Source organism: Apteryx mantelli, chromosome 2 (assembly GCF_036417845.1).
Source record: "Apteryx mantelli isolate bAptMan1 chromosome 2, bAptMan1.hap1, whole genome shotgun sequence".
Lineage (NCBI taxonomy): Eukaryota > Metazoa > Chordata > Aves > Apterygiformes > Apterygidae > Apteryx > Apteryx mantelli.
Genome location: NC_089979.1, coordinates 884,497 through 900,628, shown reverse-complemented (window position 1 = coordinate 900,628; position 16,132 = coordinate 884,497). Strand labels below are relative to the sequence as shown.

General features: G+C 54.5%; 1 protein-coding gene across 1 annotated transcript in view; it reads left to right on the top strand.

Annotated features, from left to right (window-relative positions):
* BOP1 (BOP1 ribosomal biogenesis factor) overlaps nt 1-16,132 on the top strand; it is a 68,241-nt gene that overhangs the window by 8,772 nt on the left and 43,337 nt on the right. The window contains exon 3 of the mRNA XM_067290060.1: nt 6,375-6,485. Coding sequence (XP_067146161.1) covers nt 6,375-6,485 — 111 coding nt within the window. The remainder of the gene's footprint in view (nt 1-6,374; nt 6,486-16,132) is intronic.

The window sequence follows — 16,132 nt, the reverse complement described above, 5'->3', positions numbered from 1 at the left end:
CGCTCCCCCCGCGCCAGGCCTCCTCTTTTTGCGTTGTTAGCAGTTCTGTCAGCCTCGCGGAATGGAACAAATTGATGTTTGCCTCCAGGGTGAAAAATTTCAGGCTTGTTACTGCGCTGGCGATCTTAGCGTTAGTTACCGCTCCTTCCCCCGTGCCCGGGACTTCAGCCCTCCCAGGAATACAGCTTATAAAGATACGACAGTCTGACCAGTCAACGCGTCAGTGCTATAAGACAGTGACATATCTAGAGCCAGGTGACAGGAGAAAGGTAATAGCGGCTGACTTGTTCAAAGCACCGCGTGTGACGTGGCCTCTGACGCTTCTGAGTGCCGGCTCTGGAGCTGCTGCTGAGGAGGAGGCTTGGAAGGAGACAGCAGCCGCTCAGCCAAAGGCATCAAGGTGCGGAAAGACCCCTCTGTCTCTGGCTGCAGCGAGGACCCCGCTACCGGCATGTGGCCCACATCGTGCGGTTTGTCGCGTGGGGAGGATCCCTGTCGGTTCCTTCCGGGCTCCGGGAGCAGGCGTGTTGCGGAGGCTGCAGTTCAGATCGCTGCTTGCGCAGGCTTCGTTGCACAGTCCTGGCTCTTCGAGGCTGTCTGAGCAAGGAGATTCGTTCTGACCCTGGCAGAAACGACTTGCTCTTGTGCTGAAGGCACTGATTTGTGTATTCTTACACCTAAGTTCAAACTCGAGGTATGTACATACATTCGCCTAGCAGTGGGCTGCAGTTGCCTGAGGTGCTGCTGTCTTGCAGGATCTCCTTTGACTCTTGCAAGAGGGTAGCAGGCAGCTGGAGAATGGAAACCTCTGCAAATGCCACAGCTGATAATGAGGTAAACACATGTTTTAAGCCTTTAAACTGCTGCTAGGCTTAGCTGGTCTGACAGGCTTCTCAGGTCTTGAGACCCTACGCATCAGAAGGAATTACGTGGCTTCATCTTTGCCTTCTTCACAAGCCTAGCATGTAGTTTGTCCCTAAGTATGGAGTTACTGCAGGCTGGTGTTTACGTGGGTTGAGGGGAGATGAAGGAGGAGAGATCACAGAGAACAACCCAAACAAGTGTAGAGTAGCTCAGAGAGCTGGGAATTTGGAAGACCTGATTCTAGCCCTGTCACCAGCTAAATCACTGCTTCTCCTCTTGTTGTCAGTTTTCTCCATGTAAAAGAATTTAGTTGTCCTGTTTCACAAAGTGCTGCAGGACAACTGATAATATTGGGCCCAAGAACCAGCTTGCTTTAGCAAAGGAAGAGTTACGATGTGTGTGTTGGGTTGCTTGTCTTTCCTGGCTTGAACATACAATCTTAGCCAGGTATGGGCTTGGCACTGAGGAGCAAGACTCTCTCCCTAGCCGTGCACGTATCCCAGCATCCGATAAAGCTGAGGGAGAAACCTCGCAGCCCCTCTCTCCTGAACACGTGAGGAACAGGTACGTTGGCCCACATAAGTGTGTGCTATTGCCACAGCTCCCAAACCCATCTGCGCTAGGACTGCTTCCGCCTTAGGTTGTCATGTGTGCTCACCATCCCCCAGGACACTTGTGCACCCAACTTGCTATCTGTTCTCTCTACTCCTGAATTACATGCCTGGTCCTGTGTTGCCGTTCTTCCCCTTCATCCGTTCAGCTACTTGCAGCCCCCAGCTCTGTGCTTGCAGCAACCGTGCCCAGCTAGCGCACTGCCCTCCTCCAGCTGTCCTGCACTGCAGCTCCACCAAGGAAATCTCACCCCACTGTATTACAGAATGGCTGGGACAGCAGGGACCTTCTTCCCTTCCTGCTGGAAGATTACAAGCCAGGAGTTCCTGATCTTCTGTCCAGACTCAAGGAGGAACTACATGGGAGCACTTTGAGAGCTTTACGGTGGGAGGCAAGCAGGTTTTGCTCAGGGGGAATCCAAGGAGCTGCTGATGTTTCAGTCTAGCTCCCAGTGAGCCTTGGGTTGGCAAAGAGAAAGAGGATCCAACTGGGCCATTTAGATACTCTGATGGTTCTTCTACTGACTGGCAAATCGAGCAAGGGGCACCTCATAACCGATCCAGTTGGTCCGTGCAGCTGCTATTTAGAGCCTGCCTTGTTGGTCTTTGAGGCTTTTCAGTAGTGGTGCCATAGCAACGATAGTTAAATAAGCAGGACAAGGTTTATAGGTGGAGGTGGTATCTTTTATTGCACTAATTTACCTCGTTGGGGAATGTGGAAGAGCTTTGGGATGTACAAGCCTTCTTCACTTCTGCTTCACACATTAAGAAGGGCCCATGTTCCTGAAAGTGTATTTCTTTTTCCCAGTGGTGCTAATTTGTAACTAAAGATATTGCCTCTCCTTTAGGACTCTTGCTGGCCTAAGGCTTTCTTCGCAGCCGGGTACGTGATGTACTTCTAGCAGCAGAACCGGGGAGAGCTGGCTCTGCTTGTGCGGGACAGCTATTAGCTTGCCCCGACCAAGCGCCATGAGGCTCACACAGCTCAGCGCATGGCGCGTGTCCGTGATCGAGCGTGGTGTGTCCTCCATCCCTCACGCCTTTGTGACCGTTCGGCTTGCCTGGCTGAAAGCGGACTGCTCTGCGGATGTGGCCGTCCTCAAAGCCCACTGGCAGTCTTCTCCCTCCTCTTTTTGTGTGGCTGGTTTGCGTTTTAGTTTAGATTCATCCTTTATCCTAGTTTCTCTGAACTCTTCTATTGAATTTACCTATTGGATTTTAGGGTGGAGGAACCCCAGCTGATCCACACATGGGGAACTGGGGGTGGATTTGGGAGGAAGGAGGTTACAGGTCTCACGAGTGTGGGAGGCCTCAATCTCTTTCTTCCATTATTATCCTGGCAGCAACTAAACATGGCATCTAGTCCTGCCTGTGCTGTCGAAAGCAGCCGGCTGCCCCAGGTTTCCCTGATTCGGTAGCCGCAACTGCCAGAAATCTGGTTGGGCGCTTGCTGCCAGTGGCACGTTTTCAGCGCTGGCTGCCATCCTCTTTGAGCCAAGGTCTGGGAGCGTGCTAACTCCTGGAGAGCTGCCGACCGCTGGACGCCCGGGGGAGGCCAGGTGTCCTTGTCCCCAGCCCTGGCTGTGGCTTTGGCATCTGGAGGTGCCAGCAGCACCGTTTTGAGGGTTTCGCTGGGTTTTGCTGGGTTTCGCGTGCTGTGTTCGGCATTGCTTGCCGCCCTCTGGTGGAATAAGCCTTTCTGCGTCGGGCTGCCGGGAGCAGCCGGTTATCGATGGAATCGGAGAGCAAAGTCCTGGCTTCAGTCTTGTGTCTGAAGCAGAGCGCAGGCAAAGCTGGGGGGGCCGCAGTCCGTCGGTGGCTTCCCGGGCAGGCTGGGACCCAGCCACGCTAATGTCTGGCTGCAGGAAAAAAACTGTTGGAGCATTTCCATGCATCAAGATAAGTTTGCCTGGAAAATGCAGAGAGGTGTTTGAGATATGCCCATGAGAGGAATGAATTGCGACTGCGCTCCACCGGTACCAAGTCTGGCGGCCACTGTGCTCCTAGTATCTTTTGCTTATCCTGAAGCCCCCTTGTAAGCCCTGTCCAGTTTAGACAGCACTTTTTCGGGTGAAATGGTCTCTCTTGAGCGTTTACTGCTTTCCAGGTGGTCTTTGATCAACTAATAGAGGGTGCTGGCTGCACGACGGATGTCCTAGCCGGAGACTTTCTTATTTTCCTGGCAAGGCTTTTTGGAAGGGTTTGAACCTGCAGATATGCTTAATCCCCAGATGCCAGAATCTTGCCTGCCTTGCAGACGTGTCAGCTCAGGTAAATCTATTGCAAGTATCCTGGGCAAGGTCCTGGCTTGATGCCAGTCCTCAGAATGATCTCAGGACCTGGGCAGTCTGTGGGCTTCTGTTTTCTCCCTAACCGTGTGGGTTATTAGGCTGAGCACCACTGGGTCAAGAGCGGGAGTGCTGGAGTAGACTGCATGCCACCTCGTGGCACGGCCTTCGCTCTCAAAGACGGCTTTTAGTGCCAGCAACCCAGATTTGCAGCGCAAGATCCTTCTGCAGTCTCATTGTGGCGGTGGAGAGAGGGGGGAAATGAGAGGGAGAGATGGAAAACTCAAGTCCAAAGCCATTGTAGCGCCAAAAGCCTGGAAAAAAACTTATCTCCAATCTCCCTTTTTAAAAAATTTTTAATAAAGCCTTTTGTTTTTGCAGTAATCTCATCCTCTTGCCGGCCCAGTATTTTCCAGGCTCTCTCCCACCCCTCTCCCTGCGGCTCGGGGGAGCTGCGCTGGTGTGTACGTACAGCAGAAGGTGATCGCACACTGTGCAGATTTTACTGCTCCCGCGAGGGACGTTTTCTGGGGCTGTTTTTCCGATTATTTCATTGAATCCTGCGGTAAACCCGATCTAGCCAGGGTCCCCGTTCTCCCCCTACCCCCACCCCAAGTGGTGAAGGGGGGGGGAGAAAGAATCTCTTTTCCAGGGAAGGATCTGTAGTTTATTCGGCACCCACGCAGCAGGTCAGTGAGTGGGCGAAGTCTGATGTTCAGCGCTGTCTGGTTGCCCGTCTCTGAAGAAACAACTGATTCCTGCCCTAGGTGCGCCCCGTGGGTTGTCTCTCTCTGACATGGGCAGAAGTGTGGCCTGTGGGTCCTGCTCTGGGGAAGCTCTGCATTGGTGCAAGAAGTGACCTGACCAGTGCAGATTCTGGCATGGGAGAAGACTGACGTCACCTGGGCAACGGAGGCTGAATTCAGCTCCCTTTAAGTACAGTTTATTCCACCGCTCCGAATGTGGGTGATGTCTGTTGGACACATCTGGCACAACATGTAATATATGTCTCTTCATCATGCTGATGTTGCTGTGAAAGCACTTCTGCCCTGGGGGTTGTGGCTGCAGCCTGTTCCTACCGTGTTCTTTAGATGGACCTCTTCCCAAGGAATTTGGGATTCAGAATGGTACCAACTGTGTCCATCACTTTGAAATCCACCAGTGACTAGGATTATGCAGCTGAGATAGTTGTGTTTTACCAGTCTCAAATATGTTGTCCAGCAGCTCTAGATTTCTGAGTCCAAATGTGGTAGAGCCCGTCATTAGGTACTGACCTTTGCTGAAGTTGGCTCTTCTTTGAGCAGGAGGTTGGAGTAGAGACCTCCAGAGGTCCTTTCCAACATACATTTTTCTATGATTCCATGATCTGAGCGCGAATGGCTTCTGATGCAGTCCTTACCTCCTGAGCCCATAGCCTCACTGCAACCTAAACCTTGGCTGTTGACTACTGCTCAGAGGAAGCAGTGTGACTGGGCAGTGCTTTCCCCATCCTGCCTGCCCTCGCAGGTTGTTGCAGCCTCTGCTCTGGTTGTTCCCTTGCACAGTCTCGGAATTAGTGGTGGTTGCTCCCAGGAGGGGCTGGATAGCAGTGGGGGGTGTCAGCAGCATGGAGCCCCAGGGGGAAGAGGGACACAGAGACTTGAAACAACTCTAGAACATGGCTGGGAAATAGAAGCTGCCAAGAGGGAGAACAATTTTGAGCCCGATAAGTGAGAATGCGATTCTTATGTGGGGTAAGCCAAGGAGCTGTCAGAGCGCTTCTCTCACGAGCTCTCCTCTGAACTGAGATGATTGACTTGCTCTCCTTGCAGTCCCAGGTGTGTAGAAGTACACACTGGTTAGTGAGCAGTTTCCTTCCTTCCTTCCTTCCCTCTGTGATGTGGTGGCCCAGAGGATCTCGGAGTGAGTACAGGGCTGTCAGGGCATGGAGTACTTCGTGGTGACCTTGGCAGCAGACTAGACATTGGTGGCAACTTCACAGAATCACAGAATCACTGAGGTTGGAAGGGACCTCTGGAGATCATCTAGTCCAACCCCCCTGCTCAAGCAGGGTCACCTAGAGCACATTGCACAGGATTGCATCCAGGCGGCTTTTGAATATCTCCAGAGAAGGAGACTCCACCACCTCTCGGGGCAACCTGTTCCAGTGCTCTGTCACCCTCACAGTGAAAAAGTTTTTCCTCATGTTCAGATGGAACTGTCTGTGTTTCAGTTTGTGCCCATTGCCTCGCGTCCTGTCGCTGGGCACCACTGAAAAGAGTCTGGCTCCATCCTCTCGACACCCTCCCTTCAGATACTTGTACACATTGATAAGATCTCCTCTCAGCCTTCTCTTCTCCAAGCTAAACAGGCCAAGCTCTCTCAGCCTTTCCTCATAAGAGAGGTGCTCCAGTCCCCTAATCATCTTTGTAGCCCTTCGCTGGACTTGCTCCAGTAGTGCCACATCCCTCTTGTACTGGGGAGCCCAGAACTGGACGCAGGACTCCAGATGTGGCCTCACCAGGGCTGAGATTTCCTTGCCCAGCTGAAGTTCCTGCCATAGTGAACACAAAAACGTAAAGGCTTACGTGATGGGATCTTACTAAGTTAATTTTCTCTCTCTCTCTTTCAGGTCAAAGGGGCTCCTAGGAAGAGCAGAAACTTAGAGGCTGATCCAGCGTTGAAGGAAAACCAGCATCTGCTTCTTCAGAACGAATATGAGCAAGACAGCTCAGATGAAGAGGTAGGACCTATTGCAAGTTTTTTTTTATATATGCCTGGATATGAGAAGAGGGGTGATGGATTTTCCTCTCCATATTGGCTTCTGTGCAAACTCAAGGGGAGGGGAGTTACGCCGTGGGAATACGGTAAAATGATATTCATTGTCTCTAAACGGGAGTTACCAGACCTCTCTTTTGCAATAACGCGTAGCAGCCCAGATGCACCAAGTCAGGGCTGTTAAAGGACTGAAGGTCTTGTGCAGCTAGGCGGTAGCAAAAATGGGTAGACTGGTGGTTGGATGTCAATGCACCGGGGTGACAAAGAGACTCTTGATTGAAGGGATATCACTTGGGTAAGTCGCTTGGAGTGTTTGGAGTGGCTGAAAGAAACAGCGTGTCCGCCTTGGAAAGGATGGTGCTTCCCGCATGGGGACAGCGCCAAGCTGTCCTTGCTTCTCACACTGGCTGTCTTTGCCGACCTACAGCTGGGGCTTTCAGCCTAAGTGTGAAGAGATGGTTTCTTAAGGTGTTTATAAGGTGACTGAGTCTCACCTATGGTCTGTGGGGTTACATTCACTGTTCAGGGATCTGCTCTGCTGTTGGGGGGAATCTCACTGGGTTGCACACGTGAGGAAAGATTTGAAACTGCTTGTCCAGAAGAAAACAGGATCTCCACAATAAAGTGTTCCTGGGGTTTTGTTGTTCCAGACAAACTTGATTGCTTTTCTTAATCATCTGCTAAATCAATTAATGAGATTGGCATAGATCAACTGTTTCAGGAAAGCCCTGGGGCCAGGACAAAGGGATTGCCAAGGGCTGTGGGGGCGTTTGGATCTGGCCCCTGTTGCCAGGATTTAGGTTCACCTGAAAGGGTGCTGGGTTGTTGGGTCGCGCATGCTGCCTTGTACGTTACTTGGAAAAATGTTTGTGGAAGCCTTCTGGGCACTGGTAAGGAAGACTATTTCAGGCACTGTCCTCCTTGATTTTGGTAAAGTAGCTGATCACAAAAGAGCCTTTTTGACCAGGTAGATGAAAAACCAGCTCGTGCCTGCTGTGCATTGTAAGCTTACTGAAATGAAGAGCTTTGAAAGCTTGCTTGCACGTGGAACGTGGCTGCTGCAAAACACCCACGTGGCCATAGGTATGGAGGGAACGTAAGGAGTAACTGCAGCGTAGCACCTGGGGATTGGGAAGGGAATGTACTGGGCTGGGATGTGAGCAGGACTCTTGGCTGAGCACCTGACTTTAGGATAGTTCTTTGGCATTATTGACGGTTCAAAGGGTTTAGACTTCTGTTTATTGGCGCTTCGAGGGATGTGTCTGTTCCTGTTTCGGTCCCAGCGGAGAGAAGGGGGAGGATTGGGTGCCTGCCGGCCTTTCTGGTCCAGCAAGGGCCCTAAAGGTTAGATGTTAGAGGCCCACCTGGGCTAGCGCTGGAGCTGCCGGCAGCCCCTGCCCCCGGGTCTGGAATAGAGATTTAGAGAGAGGGGAAATATATGACTATAGAAAACATACACTTGTGTAATGTCTCCAGCATAACCTAGGAAAAAAACCCTTTCATGCAGGAATTCAAGGTCTGTCTCTTTCCCCAGCTGGTCCTGTTTCAGGGCCCCGGTGGGGGGAGCGCTGATTCAGAACCTGTTGACATCAGAGCAACTTCCAGTGGCTTTGTTCCTTGTTTCCATCCCCCTGCCCCCTACTCTCTTTCTGTAATTGTATTTATCTCTCTTCCATAAGAACCCTGATGCTTCTGCTTCCTGTGGCTGGGATGCGCACACTGGATGCTTTGTATTCGCCTCCACAAGAAGTATTGCCCAGTGCTTGTCTATAGCTTTGTGTCTCGGTCGCCAAGAAGTGTTGGAAGGGGAGGGCAGCATCCACCCGTTCTGTTAGGGGTAGCACGGACAAGAGTGGGGCCGGGAAAATGCTTTCCTGCTGCGAGTAAGGTCTGTATTTTGCATTTTTCCTTGTCTCATTTTTGTTGAGACCTAGTTTGCGTCTCTGCATCTCATCCTAATTAAAGTCCTCATGAAATGTGACACTTCAGTGCGTTGCTGTTTAGGAGGGCACTGAAGATACATACTTCATCGCTCTGGGTCGTTGCTGCTGGTTGGAACGGAGAACAGACCAGCTCCACCAACAGGCCCTGGCGCTTCTCCCACAGCTTGAGGTTTTGGTCAGCCCGGCCAGTGTGGAAACCGAGACGGCCAGTTTCGTTGCTTGGTGTCGTTTGGTTACCACCTCGCTCATCCCTTGTCGGGGAGTCAGCCGGGCTTGCAAGCCAGCTGTGTGTAAGGGGGATGGCCAGGCTCGGAGAAAGGCTTCCTCGCGCCGCTGGGCTTTGGAGGGTGTCTTTCCTGTGTCCTCCCACGTGCGCCGACCTGGTCACAAGTCTCACAGCTGGGTATGCTGCTTCACCGCCTCAAAACGAGATGCCAAACAGCAGTGTTTTGCTATGAGATCATGGGCTTGGCGTGGAACAGCTCCTCGATCTGCGATCGTTGCCTGTGGAGCGCTGAAATGCACCTTTCTGGGGAAGGTAGTGCGGTCCTTGAGGCTGTCCCGGGCTGCATGCCGTGGCCTGCGCTGGCATCCCGAGAGCGGAGCGGAGGGAGCGTGTGATGGCTGCATGGAGCTGGTGGCCACTGGCTTCGCTGGGCACCTGCAGCCCCTTCCTTTCCAAAGGGATTGGGGATCGCAGCCGTCGCCCGCAGCTGGGGGCAGCCAGCGGGGACAGCAGGGCTGGGATTTGGAGCTCCGCGGGGACACGATGCGGAGCTGCAAGAGCAGATCGTCCCTGGGCTCTGGTCAGTGCTGGGTGTTTTAGAGGGACATGCAAGAAATTTAGCGATGCCCAGGTAGAGATTTAATAACCCTGTGCTCCCTGACCTTATCTTTTCCCTTCCTCTCCATGATGATTATCTCAGACCTGATTACTGTTATCTTTAATGACAGCAGTTCTCAGTGTTCTTGATAGGGAAGAGCACGAGGGGTTATTGCGTGCCGGGACATCCTGCAGCCGCGAGTCCCAGAGAAGCGCAGGTGCCTTCCCTGCCTCCTCTCCTGCAGGTAGTGCTGCGGAGCGGGAGCGCGGCTCCGGGGCGCCGTGGGTTGGTGCCGCAGCTGCGCGCTCGCCTTCCCGCTTCGCTTCGCCCCGTTTCGCGTGCAAACTTCGAACCAGGCGCCGACTTCGGCGGCCGGCCTTGCAGCTTGCCCCGCCGGTGTACTCCGAGCAGGGGCCGTGGGATCGCTCCCTAAAGCGGTGGCGGCCGGCGGCTGGTTGGGCAAACGCCCCTCCGCTGGGGCGGTCGCTGCCCCCGGGGCGAGCTGCTGCTGTTCGGGCTGTCATTCACCCAGCCGGCAGCTGGCTCCGAGCTCGCGCTCTCTCCCCTCTGCCTGTGCGTGGGCTTCGGAGCTCTTTAATAAAGAATAATAGCTCAGACCTGCTATGCCCCTGTGTTTAGCGCAGACTAAATTTCTTCTAGCTGTGCTCCTGCTCTCTTGGCAGCTGCCGGCGTTCAGCCTGGCCGGGCGCCCAAGCCGGTCTCTGCCGCGCGTTCTGAGAAGAGACACAACAAAATAAATTGGTTTCCTGGCCTGGCCGGGCCCCGTTGCGGAGGGGAGCCCGTGTCGCACGCAGGGCCCTCTCCCGCGGCGCCCTTTCCGGGCGGGCGGGCCGGCGAGCGGATGGCGCGCGTGGAATAGCGCGAAAGCCCCCGGATGCGTCGGCCTCTCCCTTAGCAGGTCGGCGATCGGGCCGGGGCTCCTTGGGGAGGCCGGGCCCCACCTCCAGGCCCCCCAGCGATGCCTTCAACACTTGTCGTGTAGTCCAAGTGTCTCTTCCTCTTAGCCATTCGGAGATGGATGGTCGCGAGCTGCAGAGGCTGTCAGGGCCTCGCTGGGAGGAAGCAGTTTGGGGCTTTTGTTTGGTTCTGTTTCCTCCCACAATGACTATTCCATATGTCAGTGGATAATGAATGAAGGCGCGTTGAGTGCTCCTCAGTGAGCTGACGGCTGTTCCAAGCCCACTTCCCTCCTCCGCAGCGCAGCTGACCCGGACGGGGGGAGCGCGCAGCGGCTGGCCGGGCTGAGGGAGCTCTTCTTTCAGTAGCTGATTAGCCAAGAGAGAAAAAAAATCCTTCAGAATGTGCTGCTGGCAGACAGCTCCTTAAACTCATCGCTCCGTGTGTGTGCGCGCCTGTGCGTGCGCTTCCTGACCTGCTTAGCTCCAGCAGATGCTCCAGGCTTCCCACTTGCAAGCTGCATTAAGCGCTTAGCAAATCTCCCCCGCAAGCGTGGCTGGAGGGGCAGCCGCGCGCTCGGCCCCGCGGGACGGCCGCAGAGGTGCGAGAGGAGCGGCTGCGAGGAAGCCGTGATTCGGCCTCGGAGGTGGAAGGGCAGCCGCGCAACCGGGATGGCGTTGAGCCTGGTGGAGCCGGCAGAGGAGGCACTGAACGGGCTGCTTCGCCTCTGGCTCTCTCCTGGCAGGGTGGCAGCAAGGTCAGGGCTCCCTTGCTCCGCTCTCCGCCCTCGTGGCGGTGCGGAAACGTTCCCAGCAGGTACCCCAGGGCAGAGCGAGGAGGAGCTCCGGCCTCAGCCCGCTGCTCCAAGGCTTCCCGTAACCACTGCCGTGCCCGGAGCCAGAGGCGTCCCCTCCAGCTCGCCCCGGAGGAAGAGCGTGAGAGCAGGTTCCCAAATCGGCTCTGCTGCTCAGCCAGCAAGTGCTCCTGCTGGTGAATTCAGTACTTTTTATTTTCCTTCCCTTTGCTTTTGAGGGGAAGGTACGTCCTAGTATTGCTGTTTCCTTTCCAAAATGTGCCTGTTCCCATCTCTGGGAATACCGATGCACTGCAGTTGTTTCATGTACTGGGAAGAAAGTCAGGTAGGGAGCTTTAGAGGGATCCTGCAAATAGAGGTGAAGAGACAGCGCTAATCCGCGTTTGTGTGCGCTAAAGGACGTGGTTCTAGGGGCGACGCGGGCTCCTCCATACCTTCCTGGGCTCTCAACTGACCAATCACTCAAGGAAACAAAATTCCTTGGAAAGTACTTGGTGAAAGTTTCTGATCCCGTGCCCGACGTTTGAAATGGGATGGAAGAAGAAAAAGCACTGAAAGCATCATTATACACCATCAGTGAGATCCTCTAGCCTGCAATGCCATGCTCCATTTCCATTATTCCATTTTGAAAAGTCATAGGGAGGGAAAAAAAGGAGTTCCAGAGATGGATAGCAAGGATAAGTGAAGGTCGGGGCAGGGGGGAGGAATCTACGGATGAAGAGGCATAAAAAAGACGAGATTTATGTAATTGGGAGATGAAGTGGAGTCTGCGAGGACACGATAACAGGGCGCAGAAGGTTGCGCGAGGGGATATTGGACAAGAGGAAGGGCAGGAGCTTCAGAAGGGACACGCGTGCCGTGCAGACCTATCGTCTTACGCACCACCGGTCCGTGGAGTTTGTAGCCACAAGGGGCTGGTGTCGCCGAAAGCTCTGCAAATGGTCAGGTTTGCAGATGCTGATGTGAGTAGCGAGAGCATCCGGAGTTGCAGTGTTTTAAAATAAAGCATTGGCATTCTTAGGACCTCCTGGATCAAAGCGTGAAATGGTCCCTGGGCAGTGTGCCCCCAAGAAGTCCACCACGCCGTGCCTGTGCCGGGGCTGCCGGAGCCCCGACCGGGCATGGGGACTCTTCCTAGGACGTCGCGCACCTGTGAGGGGACAGAAAGAACGAGGCCGGGGGCTCTCTGGGCGCTATTTCACCCTTCCCCTTCCGCTCGCAGAAGGGAGGGAGGTCTCTGACGTGGTGTTTGCAGCGATTCTCTCTCCAGCCAGTCTCGTCCAACTTCAGGCGTGTGCCAGCCGCCCAAGGTGGTCTTCTCCGCTGACTACGGCATCCGGATTCGCTGCGGGTTTCCCGACCCGGGGCCTCGTGCGGGCTTGTGCAGCAGCCTCAGCAGCTGCGTCTTCCCCCTTTTAGGTGCCAGTCGGACAGAGAAAGAGGGAGCCCGAGGCTCGGTTTGAGCCCCTGGTCCGTGGTCTTTCTCTTTGCTCCCCGTTTAAATGGGGAAGAGGGGGAAGGTTTCGGGACCAGCTCCGTGCCTGCGTTTGGAGACGCAGCACTGGACTCTGGGTCCAGCAAGAGGGGAAATTTCGGCAGCTGCGAGTGGCTCGGGCACTCGGGTTTCTAGCTTTTGCAGCCAGGACGGAAAGTTTCTGTGCGTAGCGTGTGTGTTCGAGGGCGGGGGGCCGGGGCCGGAGCCGCAGGATTGCCGGCGCGGAGGCAGGCCTGCTCCCTACGCTGCCGCCCGCGCGCGGCATCGTCCCGGCTGCGATCCGGCCTCGCCAGGCTGGCATCTGCGAGTGGAAACTCGGGCTGGCTCCGTGCTGCTGCTGGCACGGGTTCGAGGTGCGGGACCTTCCGCCGCAGGCTTGCTGGCGAGGCTTTCCCTCCAGGTCAGGATTAGGAAGACCTCAAGGTCCGGGCTAGACGGGTAGAGAGCACAGGGAAAAGCCACCAATTAACTGGTGCTGATACAATCATAAAAAAAGAGCTAAATGACTCTGTCTTTTGGCTGCCCCAAACTTGATATTTAAAGCGTTTGTAAAGCAGCTCAGTTGGGGCAGGAAAGACTTTTTCCTTCTGGAAGGAATGACATCACCGAATGCATTTAAACGATCAGGTCTCTGACCCAAGGAGAGCGAGAAACCCACAACAACTTTCGGCTGATGAGTGGAAACTTTTCTTTCTTTCTTTTTTTTTTTTTCTTTCCTTTTTTTTTTTTTTTTCTTTCCATTTACTTTCCCCCTCTGTGCGCTGGGTCTGCGCGCGGCTGCGTCTCAGCTTACGGCTCGTCCCTCTCGGAGGGAGCCGACTTCTCCCCCTCGCAGGCTGCCGCCGTCTCGGCCCGGCTGGCGCGGCGCGGACGGGCAGAGCGACCGCTGCGAGGAGACGGGCCCGGCTGGGGCTGGAGGACGGGGACCTCCTTCGCCTCCCTGCGACCCCCGCGCTCTCCCGCTTCGTCCACGGAGGACCGCCCCGCCGGCGCGCCAAGCTCCACGGGATACCGAGCCGTTCGTGCCACAGCCTGGCCGCCGCGTGCCTCGCTTCAAAGCGGGACCCTCGGCCAGGCGCGCGGGCGTTTCGGTCGCCTGCAGCCCGGCCCCCCAAGTCCGGGTCCGCTGCTCCGTTGACCCCAGCTCAGGTGCCGGCCTCAGCCTCTCTCCTCTGGAAAGGAAGGTGAACGCTCGGGCTAAGGGGGACGTGGATCGGCGGGCCTGAGTTGCTGGCCTCCGTTCCAATGTCCCACCTCATTAGGCTCGATTCCGTTCTGGGTACACCAGGACGTGCAGAGGAAGCAAGAGGCTGTTTGGCCAGTTCAGGGAGCTGAGCTGGATCGCGTCGTTAGTCCAGGGCTAACGCTCCAGCCCGGAGATTGCTTCCCCCAAGCTGTAGTGCTCCAAGCAGATATTTTCTGCCCATTTAAACGATCCGTGCTGGGGTTTGCTACCTGAGATGCAACGCATCTCCAGTGGGAAGGCTTTGCAAATCTGTTTTCCGCTACTGGCTACAGTGTGCAGTGCTTCTTGCCCCAGTGCCCACATAGGACCCTCCAGCTCCTGCTCGCCAAGCGCTTTTTGCTGTCACGCCTCTCAGCTGACGGTGGTTTTGCCTGTGCTGCCTGTACAGCGCCTGGCGCGGAAGCGGGAGGCCCTTGCTGACGGTATAAACAGTGCTCCTCCACGCAGCGGCTGCAAGGAGAGGGCTTGTGCACTGAGTTTTGCTTGGCTTTTGTAGCCCCAGCCATGTCAGTGGCGTTGGGGAGCTGTTTGGGAAGATTCCTGGTTTTGCTGTGGTGGCTGTTGATTCCTAAGCTAGTGTTCAGAAATGTGGGCTTCTGTCTGTGGAAGGCTTTTTGCAGACTGCTGTTTCGCCGCCAGGCTCGGGGCTGATTGTTCGCTCCCGAGGGAGCTTCCGAGTGGCCTGTGCGCTGCTAGGATTCCTCTGAGCTCACGTCAGCTGGGTGTATCTAAAGCTTAGATGTGAGGCCAGAAAGGAGATACTTTGGAGCTGGCAAGAAAAGGAAAGTGTCCAGACAGTCACGGCTTTTGGGAAGAGAGGCTCATGAGTCAAGTGAAAAACAGCATGAGCACTCTTATTTTCCTGAGACATGTATTGTGGAGCATGGGCAGACTGCTTGGGGGTACTACCATAGAGCGTGGAAATAATTATTTGGACTTTGCCTTCAGAGAGTTGTGCTTTGAGAAGGCTGTTAACAGGAAAAATAAAAAGCCCAAACTCCTAAACAGTAAACAAACTTGATAAAATAGCTAATGATTCGGTGCCAGTAAGAGGAAGACAAAAAAACCCAAACCAAACCAAACCAAACCAAACCTGAAAAACAAGTGCTGATTAGCCTTGCTACCATGGCTTTAGTTTTTTCCTTGATGCTGCCTAAAGATACTACAGAGGCACCGATAGCGACAACCAAGTGGAAACGTGGCCCAGTTGACCTCGATGAGGTTGGGCTTTCAACTGTGAAGCACACAAGGGTGACGTTGGAATAGGTGGATGGATGTGGAAGTCATGCAAGTCACTATGGGACAAGCTTTGGGACTTGCAGCTGTGACAGACCTGCGTGCAGTAAGCACACAGAGTTGGTTTTGGTTTTTTTTCAGGCAGAAAGAGAAATGTTAAAAGTCGTGGCAAAGGGAAGTTTGTGGATGCCTGTTGAATTAAAATCCTCCTTTAAAGCAAGCCAGGTCAGTTTGTAAATTCCTAACGGTCTCCTGGGGAAAAGACCGGAGACCTGCACTCAGCGGGCGAAGCCGTTAAAGCAGAACTTGCAGGTGAGCAGAAAGGGTCACCTCAGAGCTGGGGGGGGCTGCACGGAAACTGGAGCTGTGAGCTTGGCTAATGGTTCCAGCCTGCCCTCGCCTTCCTGGGAGGCTCCATGCAAAGTCTGCACCTCGTTTTCCCCTCCGTGAGATGGGCTAATACTTCCCCCTGGTATCTTGCCTCTTAGGTTCTGGCTTTGGGACCAGAAACTTCTCAGGTTTGCCATTGCCTGTGGTCTTTGGGTGCTGTCGTAATCGCAGGAAGAAAGGATCCTGTCCTACGCAGGCAGGCTGTTAGCTTGGCCGCTTTGCTGTCTCGCTGGGGGAACGAGTGCCTGCTCCTAGCAGCCATGGGCTGCTGCGTATCTGGCTCTAAGCAGCGATGTTACTTCATTACTCCCTAATGTCCCGCCTGGGTTTGATGTAGCTGCCTCGCGGCTAGCCTTCGGCCGCTTTTCAGTCCGGATCTTACAGACCTGAGTCTGGTCTCTCTCGTTCCTGTCACTCACGGTTCTCTCTCAGGCTGGCCTCACTGATTCTTTTTTTTTCATCTCTTCCTATTCAGTAGCACAACTTGTCCAAAAAACACTGCTCAACTTAACTTCAATTCCTGGAAAAACTCTGGAACAAAATAATCAAGCCATTTGCAAACCTCTGGAAGATAGCAAGGGGACTTGTAACTGCCAACATAGACAAGTCTGTCAAAACAATCTAACTTCCTTCTACAAGAGGGGAGCAGCTTCTGATGGGGCGATGTGGTAGGTGTCAGTGATCTGAGGCTCGGGAGCCTTCTGGCATTGCCTCGCATGCCTGTTTCCTTGGCTGCCTGGGGGAGT